Below are 13,404 nucleotides of genomic sequence, written 5' to 3' on the forward strand. Positions count from 1 at the left end.
AGAGATAGTTCAGCTCTAGAGGCAAATGTGTGGGCGTATGAAACCAGCCTTTGTGTTATTATCTTGACTTAATACAAAAATCAATGTGAAGATGATGAATTTATTACCTAAAAGAAGGTCAATTATGTTTCAGAGCATAGGGTAGGCTGTGGAAATTAATTGAAACCAAAAACATGGCAGTGTTGTTTGTGTTGTGTGGGAATTGATAGCAGTGCGTTCAATTGTGTGCATATTGCAGCAGATGATGGTAGTTTGGGCAGAAACATCAAATCCACAAGATGCCTGTTAAAACCAGTTGAAATGCCAGAAGACATGCATACAAAAAATACAAAGAAACAGATTTGATGATAAAGGCACATGATCCAAGAGTTGGTATTACCATGGTATGACTTACCTTCTCACAGTTAGAAACATTTTAAAGCATTTTCTTAATGGTTGGGATAATTGTTTGGGCAGGGTATGAGGGTGGAACCTATCTACTTGGCAGCAGTGCACAAAGTGCATTTGAAAATGGTTGTTTGTGGAAGCCAAATACCCTTAAGAGTTGGGCTGCAAATTCAGGTGTCCGTCTTGCATGATGACATTTTTAAAAATGATGCGAAGCCATGCACAATTTTTTGTTGTTGGAATAGTGCAGTACACATTTGTTTGCACTGCTTGTCATGTACAATGTACTTCTGTATAAAAGTGCATTGCACATGAGGCTAAAACTCTCTATTTCCTCATCCATTGTACCAATGCCCAAATTGAAAGTGCATGCAAGCAACACAACGGTAGTGCTTAGTTGAGTTGCGACTACAATTTTTAAACTTCTCAGGTAATCATGCTGCCATGACTACTATGAAACAGTCGCACCTTCTTTGGTGAAACAATTGTGTCACTTTTTTCCAGTCTCTTATTTTCCATTAATGCCAGTACGGTCTGCAGGTTTTTTTGTTTTCCGTCAAACATTGATCATCAAACAGCCGTGCATGTGAGTACCTGGCATCAGGAAGCACATTAAATGCGATTTGATTATGACACATGAGTTGGGGCTAGACCCAGTAAAATGCTCTGCATTAGTCTTTGATTAAAGCCAATGTTTTTTTTGTTTTGTTAGCGCGTTGTCCCATTTTACTTGTCATTGTCCTGTTCTACCAAGAGAGGGCGCTTTACTAGAACATTAAAAAGCCAGCATTTGAGGCCTGTACGGAATGCCACAAAAACATCTTGAAAATTGTTAACATTCAAATGTTGCCCATATCTGTTAGTGTTTTGTCTATGCTACAGTTCAAAGCCTGTCATACAGACTTAGAGCGCTGGTTCAAAATCCGGACAAGTTTCGCTCGTAGCACTAGCCTGATTTTACCTCAATGCATCTTGGGAAATAAACATTAGTCACGACTAGTGTCACACTCACAACTATTTGAGATGGGACTATTTGATTAGTTAATTCAGTATATGATTCCATATATATCATATATATGATTTGCATCAAACATCAGACCCATTCTCTGAAAATCTGTGGCTGTGAGGATTACTAAATGATAAGTAAAGGATTAGTTGCAAAACCACAGTCAAGTATCAGTTTGTTTGTCTGCAGTTCAATGAATGCAACCTGAAGTTAGAACGAAAAACATGTCTCATTTTGGGCGCCAGTTTTCTATCCCAAAGGTTGTATGCGATTTCATAACAAACATTCACACCCGATCACACACATCGCATTTCTAACGTGCCTCGTTCATGTGAGATTGCACTGTAGTTTATTTCTCCTTTTCGCTGGTACTCTGTCAGTGTTCTGTTAAGTGTAATATAATTGCTTTTTGGGGTTGAACAAAGAACGTTAATCCGGAGGTCGTTGGTTCAAATCCCACTCTAGTCAATTCTTTGTTCAACCCCAAAAATCATTTCAAAATTTACCCCTTGTGGTTTATATTGGTAATATAATTGCGTTAGGTTACCATTGGTCACTTTCTCAGCAGGTCATTTGTGCTTGCTTTTTTATGCGACTTCTCATCGAAAAAAGATAAATGTATCCAAGAGCATTTTTTCAGACACACTCTCCTCATGTACACATATTGTATACGTGTGATAAAAGTCCAGTCCGTGTTTGAAGCAGTGCATAAACTTTGAAGCTCAACTCATTCCCGAACAAGTTGTTATAACAGTAGGCCTATTTGACTAAAAGGTCCTGCAATGTTGCTCATTCATGCCAATGGGCCCAGTTGGTCACCCTACTGTACTGCATGCAGTGCCAATGGGCCCAGTCGGTCACCCTACTGTACTGCATGCTGTGCCAATTGGCCCAGTCAGTCACCCTACTGTACTGCATGCAGTGCCAATGGGCCCAGTCGGTCACCCTACTGTACTGCATGCAGTGCCAATGGACCCAGTTGGTTACCCTACTGTACTGCATGCAGTGCCAATGGACCCAGTTGGTCACCCTACTGTACTGCATGTAGTGCCAATGGACCCAGTTGGTCACCCTACTGTACTGCATGCTGTGCCAATGGACCCAGTTGGTCACCCTACTGTACTGCATGCAGTGCCAATGGACCCAGTTGGTCACCCTACTGTACTGCATGTAGTGCCAATGGACCCAGTTGGTCACCCTACTGTACTGCATGCTGTGCCAATGGACCCAGTTGGTCACCCTACTGTACTGCATGCAGTGCCAATGGACCCAGTCGGTCACCCTACTGTACTGCATGCAGTGCCAATGGACCCAGTTGGTCACCCTACTGTACTGCATGCAGTGCCAATGGACCCAGTTGGTCACCCTACTGTACTGCATGCAGTGCCAATGGACCCAGTCGGTCACCCTACTGTACTGCATGCAGTGCCAATGGACTCAGTCGGTCACCCTACTGTACTGCATGCAGTGCCAATGGACCCAGTCGGTCACCCTACTGTACTGCATGCAGTGCCAATGGACCCAGTTGGTCACCCTACTGTACTGCATGTAGTGCCAATGGACCCAGTTGGTCACCCTACTGTACTGCATGCAGTGCCAATGGACCCAGTTGGTCACCCTACTGTACTGCATGTAGTGCCAATGGACCCAGTTGGTCACCCTACTGTACTGCTTGCAGTGCCAATGGACCCAGTTGGTCACCCTACTGTACTGCATGCAGTGCCAATGGACCCAGTTGGTCACCCTACTGTACTGCATGCAGTGCCAATGGACCCAGTTGGTCACCCTACTGTACTGCATGCAGTGCCAATGGACCCAGTTGATCACCCTACTGTACTGCATGCAGTGCCAATGGACCCAGTCGGTCACCCTACTGTACTGCATGCAGTGCCAATGGACCCAGTCGGTCACCCTACTGTACTGCATGCAGTGCCAATGGACCCAGTTGGTCACCCTACTGTACTGCATGTAGTGCCAATGGACCCAGTTGGTCACCCTACTGTACTGCATGCAGTGCCAATGGACCCAGTTGGTCACCCTACTGTACTGCATGTAGTGCCAATGGACCCAGTTGGTCACCCTACTGTACTGCATGCAGTGCCAATGGACCCAGTTGGTCACCCTACTGTACTGCATGCAGTGCCAATGGACCCAGTTGGTCACCCTACTGTACTGCATGTAGTGCCAATGGACCCAGTTGGTCACCCTACTGTACTGCATGCAGTGCCAATGGACCCAGTTGATCACCCTACTGTACTGCATGCAGTGCCAATGGACCCAGTCGGTCACCCTACTGTACTGCATGCTGTGCCAATGGACCCAGTTGGTCACCCTACTGTACTGCATGTAGTGCCAATGGACCCAGTTGGTCACCCTACTGTACTGCATGCAGTGCCAATGGACCCAGTTGGTCACCCTACTGTACTGCATGCAGTGCCAATGGACCCAGTTGGTCACCCTACTGTACTGCATGCAGTGCCAATGGACCCAGTTGATCACCCTACTGTACTGCATGCAGTGCCAATGGACCCAGTCGGTCACCCTACTGTACTGCATGCTGTGCCAATGGACCCAGTTGGTCACCCTACTGTACTGCATGCAGTGCCAATGGACCCAGTTGGTCACCCTACTGTACTGCATGTACATGTAGTGCCAATGGACCCAGTTGGTCACCCTACTGTACTGCATGCTGTGCCAATGGACCCAGTTGGTCACCCTACTGTACTGCATGCTGTGCCAATGGACCCAGTTGGTCACCCTACTGTACTGCATGCAGTGCACTTGATTGTACCACGTACCTGCTAAGCAGAGACTCCATCTGGTCTAAACACAGACATTTGTCAAGTACAAGTTTGATTGCTGCATTTTAAAATTGATATTATAAACACACTTTGGATAACTGAGCAGATAAAAACAAAGGTTGACTGTTAAGTACATCTGGTGAGCTGCTCACAGACGGCTCATTCCAGGTAGCCACTGTCAGCACCTTCCCATGGCAAAACATGTAGAAATCCTTCATAGTGGTCTCACTAAATCTGTTTGCAGAGAAAAGTCAAAAGCCAATAACTACTAACATTTTTTTTTAAATAAGGATAAAATGACATTTACATGTATTTTTGTGACCTGCATTGTAGTTTTTGTTCATAGTGTCAGTCAATCATTGTAAGCAAATTGTTCCGCGGCCTGTATGAAACCTTGTCTTAAATACAGTGAACATTATGCATTTTTGTATGCAGATTGCATTCATACACACAGTATAGCTGATACAGTTGGGTGGTGTTTGTTTTGCATTGGAGATGAAATTAGGCTCCAGTGTATTGTAATATTCTCCATCTGTCATCATGAAGCACAAAGATGGTCTGCACAGTTGTATACTTGCATCCGTGTACATGTACAGTATGTGTAATTACCTTAAATGGTACATAATGTAGAATGTGTGATGTTATTGGCCAGCAATAAATGATATAGAGGGAATAAATTGTAGTCTGCATCAATTATGATAATGAACACTCCTTGTATAATGATGATACAGTGAACAGCAATATGGACATGATGCACAATTATTGGAACCGTACAGCCGTGTATTTATTACAGGTATCTGTGCTTATAGCCCTGTACAACCCCATAGATACAAGTACGCCATTCTAAACAATTAGAATAGTAATATACTTTGTAAAAAAACATTGCAGGTTGTACATGATTGTAAAAAAAACAATATTGTGCAAACACTGTGATCCATTGGTTGATAAGGAATTAAAATGCATCTTAGTTTTGAGGGAGGAGAGGACGGCTTTGGTTTAGGGTCAGTCAATAACTTCAGCGTGATTTGAGCAAGTCAACTGGCACTCTCACATGTATGCTTGTATTGTACCAGGCCACTTGGACCTTCGATAGGTGCAAATTTTTAAGAACACAAAGGTCAAAGGAAAGGCACCAAGGCAAAACAAAAACAAATTTATACGGGCACGGAGGCCAAAGAATTCTTAAACTGGGTGGTAAAAGCAATATTTGGACGATCGTCGAAATGCGCAAAGTGTTTCTGCACTATCCCATTGTTAAAGTTGCATTGTCAGATTTTTGGCCGATTTACCCGCAAATTTTGATTTAATTTTCGAAAAGCTATTTTTAAAGATTATAAAAAGTTCTTAGCTTTCATTTGATGTGTTGCACGAAAAAATCCACCAATGATTAGTGATAGTTAATTAAAAACTAAAATGAATTATTGTCGGGATCCCGACAATAATTCACGTCACTGCTGAAAAATGTATTATTCATAAGTTGCAGTGTAAATACTATAATACATTATGTACATGTACTGTGCGTACATCATAGAGTTAAATATAAGAACTAGAGGGCGCACGCGCACACAAAGGCGACGAGACTGCAAGGAGACAAGCGCGAGCCATTATGTAGGCGCGTTGAATATGAAACATATGTTGGAGTTTGTGTTTATTGAACGCTACGCGATGCTGTTTTGTTCAACTTACAAAATGGCCGCACAAACACACTGTGGGGGATGCCAGGGGCCTTTCTCAAACCACGGCTTGTGCTCCGGCTCAGGCTTAGGCTTGCTGCGTGCTGTGTATGCAGCTTGCATTTAACCTGCATTTTGGAGCAGCGCATATTGCACGGATATCAGCACGAGCCGGAGCCCAAGCCCAGGTTTTGTCAACTAAGAAAATGGCCGCCTGCGCGCATGCCGGAGCGCGTATATAGGCCAGTGCGCCCTCTAGTTCTTATATATAACTCTTGTACATCGCGATCGCCGTGTGTCATGTGAAAAATGAGTGTTCATCATGAATATTCATTCACTTGCTTAATCCTTCTGATTGGCCGCCAGATTTGCCAGCAGTCAGCCAATCAGAATGAAGTCCTCGGAATGCAGAATTTAAAAGTGTTATAACTATAGTTCCTGACATCACAAATCTCCACTTTTTATATTTTTCGTTACACAAATATATATCCTTTCTAAATTCGTTCACTATTCAAATTTGTTTTTTGACTCCAAATCGGCAAAATATCTGACAATGCAACTTTAAAGCCATTAATACACTTTCTAAACAGAAAAAAACAACAACACAGATTTACAAATAACTTACAGGGTTTACAGAAGGTAATGGTGAAAGACTTCTCTTGAAATATTATTCCATGAAATGCTCTACTTTTTGAGAAAACATTAAAACAATTATCAATTTTCGATATCGAGAAGTATGGATGTATTTTAAACACATGTCATGACACGGCGAAACGTGTGGAAACAAGGGTGGGTTTTCCCGTTATTTTCTCCCGATTCAGATGACCGATTGAGCCTAAGTTTTCACAGGTTCGTTATTTTATAAGTTGTGATACACGAAGTGTGGGCCTTTGGACAATACTGTTAACCGAAAGTGTCCAATGGCTTAAAATTGCACAAAATATTTGTTCATGATCGGCATATTGTGCGCACCATTCCTGCACTATCGGAAAATGCGCAAAACTATTCCTGCACACATTTGCACAAAACCACGATTGTACCACGATCCACAAGTGCACAAACTAATCCTGTGCAAACATTTTTGGGCAAACCATTTCAGCTTAAACAAAACCACTGATCCCAAACTGAAATGACTCTTTTTGCACGTGCGCCTGTTAGCTTCTACTGTTTTTTTTATCTAGCACTCCAATCTGCCTTGCCCTTTTTTTTTACCCTTAAAACACAATATCTGTTCATTAGATTTTGTTCCAAGTCTGCGATCGTGTCGTTTAGTCCTCCTGATAGCCGATGCATTATTGGCCAAAACGATGCCCTCTTGAAATAACTGCGGTCTCAGACTTGAAATAAGTCTAAAGGTTCATCGGCAAAGAGAAAAAATGAATGCAAATTCAGTTACAACAAAAACTGAGTTCTGGGTACCAGTCGCGGTGCACTATTTGTGTGGAAATGAGGCAGCGTGGTGAGGTTTGTTTACAAGTGTTGTTTTCGCTTCGTCGGTGGCTAGCGCTGGATGATATGGTGTGGATTAATTGGGGGAGCGGTCAGGCTGCGATGGATCTTGGATTTAAAAGGTGAAAAGTACGTAATGTTTGGCTATTTTCAAGGGGCATCACGTCCACTTGAAGGGCAACAACGGCAATGGTAGGGGCCGCCAGCAGTGCTCTGACGGGGAGTCGTGCTGGCACCCCCTACCGGTCGATCGGCACAGCCGTTACAATATGTATACAGTACTGAAGCCTCATTAAATGTAAGCAAGCATCACATTGTACATGTAGTGGCATGGTCAAACCATAAAGTAAGGACAATAGAGTAATTGGTGCCAGATAAAAATAAGGGCTCTAGTTATAACTCCTTCTCTGTCCTTACTCTATATTACATGTAGCTAATGACTGGACAAGTCCAACTTTCTTTGTACTCTGTAACCATGCTGTAACAATGTGTTCGAATGTTGATTTTGAGTCAGATACCTTTCAATCTTTTCTTTTAAATCTTCTCTTACATGTCTCAGTGCTTGATCAAATAAAAAATCGTTAAAATGTATGTTGAGTTGTGTCCGAACAGTTTCTGTCAATTTGATTCTAGTCTTTTAAGAATTATGCTGGTCCAGTAAACATTTAGAGCAACAAGCCTGTGGTTTTCCTCCATAGCAGTCTGATGAGGTTGGTTTGGGGAATGCCAGAGGTGAAAATAACATTGTGATTTCAATCCCCAATAGACGGCTTAGAACAAAATGAGGAAAAAAAACCCAGAGAATGTCAGAGAATACATTCCAAACATGATCTGTCTAAACATGACAAACAGGTCATCATTAATCCAGTAGAGAGACATTTCAGATTGAAACTGCAATGTAAGATCAATGTTTTAAAAACCTAGAAATGCTTTCAAGTCCCGATGCTAACCTTTTAAACAAGGGTAGGGCCTACATGTATGTGTATACATGTAGACCATTGTTGCAAATTACTGTGTTGACAGTTTGGCAGTGCGATTTACAATTTTTGTCCAGTTTTTGTAGTACTCAGACTCGGTTCTCAAAAAGCTCTCACAGTCATAGGACTTAAAGTCTGTAGTTCATACTCAAATTAAAAAAGGACTCGCACATGATTAGTGTCTTGTACCGCAATTGGACTAAGCATCTTCTCAGACTCAATTTTAAATGCTGTCAAATATCACTTTTGTATTCATGAGTCAACTTTAGGATACTTGTTATCCCAATGCTCTGAAGAAATCAATTGCTAACAATGTAGGTGTCACTGTACTATGCAATGCAATACTGCAAGGTAGGGCCTTCCAACTACCAACCATTTTCCACCATAGAAAAAGACCCTTCAGAACTAAGCTTGGGCGATATTGATTATTTTATTCACGATATACATCGCCGACAATACATCATCCGTCTTCAAACTCCCAGTGAAAGTTGTAGAAGAGACAGTCATAGCAAAAGAGAGGTGTTCTAATGACCTATTCTTCTGGTTTTACTCCAAATCTATGGGGTGCATGATGTCTCAGCTAGAAAATACATCCCGATATTGCGATATTTTCTATCGATCGCGATATATCGCGATATATCGATATTTCGATAAAAACCAAATCGATCCGATATCGAAATCATTTCCAAGTTAGTATCGCGATGTTCGATAATATCGTGATATCGCCCAAGCTTATTCAGAACCAGCAAACATAGTACATGTAGCAAACAATAACAAGTTCAATCTCGTGTGTGGACTTAATTTAATTGCACAAAAGCTACAAATGTATACAACCAGAAGATTTTTGCATTTTACTGCCCACTCACATGCCTCAGATATTACATGTTTGTACGTTGCTCTAATTGATGATGCATGATAGGCGGAACCACAAAGGAAAAAAACACATTTCTCTGGTACAGTGATAATCAACCAGCCAATATTCACATGTTCCGAGAGACGTTCTGCTTTAAACGGTTTGAGACCCATTGCATTATGTAAAATGTGATGTTTTAAATGTGAAATCTCTGCATTGGTGCAAGTATGTCACTCCTCAATGCCTGTTATAAATTGTAGCAGGCATGTTTTCATGTGTTCTCTGAGACATTGTGACACATTGCATGTTATGTGTTTATTATTTTGAGTTAATGCTTGGTACATGTTTATGTACGTGGATGTGTGCCAAGTTCATCCATGTTCTCAGTGTAGTGAAATACAAATCGTGAAGTCATTGATTAATCCAAGTAAAGGGCAGCTGCTTTAAAGGCACTGGACACTAATGGTATTTACTCAAAATAGTTGTATAAAAACTGACTTGATAGTATAAAACATTGTGTGATTAGAAACAGCTCCCTCTGAAGTAACATAGTTTTAGAGACAGAAGTAATTTTCCACGAATTTGATTTTGAGACCTACATGTAAGAATTAGATTTTGAGGTCACGAAATCAAGCATCTGAAAGCAGACAACTTCGTGTGACAGGGGTATTGTTTTTTCCATTATTGTCTCGCAATTCGACAACCAATTGAGTTCAAATTTTCACAGGTTTGTTGTTTTGTGCATATGTTGAGATACACTACGTGAGAAGACTAGTCTTTGACAATGACCAAAGGTGCCAGTGTCTTGAAGAACAAATAGTGATTTGACATTCTTGAACACGTTGTGTACACGTGTACATACATACTTTCGTTTAGTACTTTATGTAGGTCTATGTAACATAATTTCACATGGATTCTGCTTTTATTGTGGCCATTACGTATATTATCCAAGTACTTGTATGTACAGCTACAGGTATGTAGGCTGGGTCATGAATACCAAACCACTTGTATATGTAGTTCAAAACACCAGAACATGTCCTTAACAAAATTGTAAAACTGTTTGTGCTGTACATTTTTAAGAAACCTATTCATTATAAAGGAAATTAAATCTGTAATTGAACAGCATATGGTAGGTAAATTAATTTTGATATCAATTTTCATTTTGCAGGGTTTCTTCTCTTCAAAGACTTCTGTGAGAACATCTCAGAGATTTCAGTACCACAGCTGGAATTTTACGAAGAGGTAGGTATACAGAAGTAAGAACTGATGGTAGTCTTAAATCAAACTCACATACAATGTATGTACCTGGGTGTGCAGATTGTGATGCATGTGCAATGCACTCAAACAACCAAGCACTTAAAACACACCCAAGTAGACACACGCTGCGACAGGGTCCATCATTTTCATTAATGGGCTACTAGTTTTTAGTTATAAATCTCGACAACACAGATAAACACCATCAAATAAGCCATTTGCATGTTAGATTTGAATAATGTCTGGTACAATGGCGTGCTTGATCACAAGTTTCCACTTTTATTTGAATTCCTCAGACTGCAGTTGCTATGTCACATGATTAGGGGCATGCTTTGTATAGCAACCTTCAGATGAGCCGACCCTGGTACCATTGTGCAATACTGCCTTCATTGTCACAGTCTCTTACATAACTACGCAAAAGCTTGCCCCTAATCATGTGACATGCAAGTACTGTATTTTCCTGCGGATAAGACGCTCGGCGGACAAGGCGCAGGACGCTAAAATGACCAAAAAAATTTTCAAACGTCAGCAGACAAGGCGCACCGCCGCACAAGGCGCACGTTTAACCGCACACAAAAGAACACCTGGCGCCACCCGGTGTCGGTACATTGACACAAAGACGTAATTTGTTGCCTTTGAGAACCTACGTATACCGACCTTTATCCAATCAGCCAACGCTGTATATTGTAAATAACATAAAGTTCGGCCCAATCAGCGGGCAGAAACCATGGTCCACGCACTGTCTGGAGTTAATTTTATTTGCAACATGAACACAATGCCTCCCTGGACATCCGATGTCCCACAACGAGGATCCTTGCTGATACAGATACATTGCAACGACACAGACGGACATAGCGTTGTGTGTGTGTAGTAATGTATCCTCCGCCTGGATGTCGCTGCATGCACATTAATATGCACATGTACACTGTGGATTGCGCTGCTCAAACTCGACATTGCACAACAGATGTTGGAGACATGTGGGCACCGTATTGAGCGATGTTCGCCGACGGGTTGCGCTACGCCCTCGCATATGCGCTGCCTGGAAATGCGCCAAAATTCCCACGTGACTGTGCGGATCCCAAGCACACGCAGTCAAATTCCATTGCGGACTTGAGAGCAGTGACTATTTGGGTATCTATGTCACTGCACGTTCATTGCAGCCGACACGTCGAGTCTTGTCTCAATGCATTTATTGCTGGTTCGCGTAATTTTTACCAATAGAGGGCGTTTAACCTCACCTTATTTGGCCTTACAAACAAATACAAATCATATCCTTGTAAGATAATGCTACGTTCCCATAATACTTTTTAAAAGCAAACGTCTAAAAAGAGGCAATAAATATTAATATGATTTGGACGTTTATTGTAACAGAAATTTAAAACTCTTGTCCTACCAAAGATGGCAGTTAAGTTCCCAAAGCACTTATCAATCACAAAGATCTAAAAAGAGGCAAATACAAAAATAAATTATTACCCCATCCTTTTAAAATACGTTCAGCCTAAAGCACACTTCAGAGATCGTTGTTCTCTACAATAAAAACCCTCAAAGTTTACCACACAATAGCGGTTGGGTGAATGACGTTTGTATGAAGTTACTGACTGTCAATCGTTTTCGGAACGAATACCCGGCCACACAGAAAAACGTTTGTACACCGCCGACTTCTGTTGGACCGAAAGCTAGCTAGACGCATTGCGGCATTAATGGAATGAAAGCAAGGTCATGGGGAATAAACACGTTGCAGCATTGTTGGAATAATTGGACCGTCTGGGGGATTGCGACATTGTTCGAACGAAAATACGGTCTCAGTGTCTGAATAGCCTTGTTCGACCGCATTATTGAGTAAGGATTCTTCACACAAAGATCGTTGATTTGAACTGGACTTGAAGGTATTTTTTATTTCACACAGTGATCATCCCCCAAAAAAAATCAATCGTCAGCAGACAAGGCGCACCGAAAGATAAGACGCATCGATGGTTTTGGGGTCTAAAAAGTCAGATAAGACGCGTCTTATCCGCAGGAAAATACGGTAGCAACTGACTCTGTAGTCTTAGAAACTCAAATGTAAGCGGGAACTTGTGACTGAGCAAGTCATTTTACCAGACATTTTACCTACATAACTCGCCATTATGGCTTATTGAGAGCATTTCCTTTGTTGCTGAAATAAACATAAATAAGAAACATGTGCATGCATGAAGAGTGTCATGGCTGAGCAGTTAAAAGCATCAAATCGAGTGTGGGTTCGAATCCTAGAGGCGACACAATGTTTCTTTGAGCAAGATACTTCCCAGGGAGTTGAAAAGATTGAAGGAATGTTATTGGCCCAATGATCAGGGCTCTAGAACTAGTTATTATACAATACAACAACACTTGTTGATACTTAACTTGATACTTAAAGAATTTGGGTATTGTTTGCAACACAAAACACAATGTCCACAGATTTACATTAAACTTCCACTATTTGAAGATAATGATAGTAGCAAGCTTTGGTTAAAGTTTTACTTGTCTCAAAAATAATTTCAGAAATTAAGTCTCAGTTTTAGCATGAAATAATTTTTGTCTCAGTGGGACGAAAATTATTTTTGTGACTTCAAACTGTGTATCGATCGAACTGTCTCAGTTTAATGTAAATCTGTGGACAATGTGTTTTGTGCCCGTTTTGTGTCCTACAAAAAGATCCTAGACACTTTAAAGAACAAAAACTCCTTGTCTACAATGCTGTATACAAATAATTTCCCCAAATTGTCTCTTTTAGCTGGTTTGCTGCTGAATCCATTGCAGCATACTAGTTCAGAGATTCATAAAAAAAAACCTTTTACTCAAAACTACACAATGTGTAGGTTTTATTTAATAATGAAATGATAACAAAACATATTGGATTACCCTAGACGAATGAACAGATTATTTTACAGTAAAATTATCCGATTTTGTTTATTTGATTAGTTTGTATTTCCGGGATGACATGCTTAAGTCAAAGTCAAAATGTTGTGATGAAGATGACATGTAT

The 13,404-nt window shown here is 41.1% G+C and overlaps 1 protein-coding gene across 2 annotated transcripts in view; it reads left to right on the forward strand.

The window, feature by feature from the left end:
- The window catches only part of LOC139938004 (G protein-coupled receptor kinase 3-like), a 72,459-nt gene that overhangs the window by 12,052 nt on the left and 47,003 nt on the right, over positions 1-13,404 (forward strand). For both annotated transcript variants that reach the window (XM_071933341.1, XM_071933340.1), the window contains exon 3: positions 10,315-10,388. In XM_071933341.1, the coding sequence (XP_071789442.1) occupies positions 10,315-10,388 (74 nt within the window). The remainder of the gene's footprint in view (positions 1-10,314; positions 10,389-13,404) is intronic.

This window comes from Asterias amurensis, chromosome 6 (genome assembly GCF_032118995.1).
Source record: "Asterias amurensis chromosome 6, ASM3211899v1".
In the NCBI taxonomy this organism is placed as follows: domain Eukaryota; kingdom Metazoa; phylum Echinodermata; class Asteroidea; order Forcipulatida; family Asteriidae; genus Asterias; species Asterias amurensis.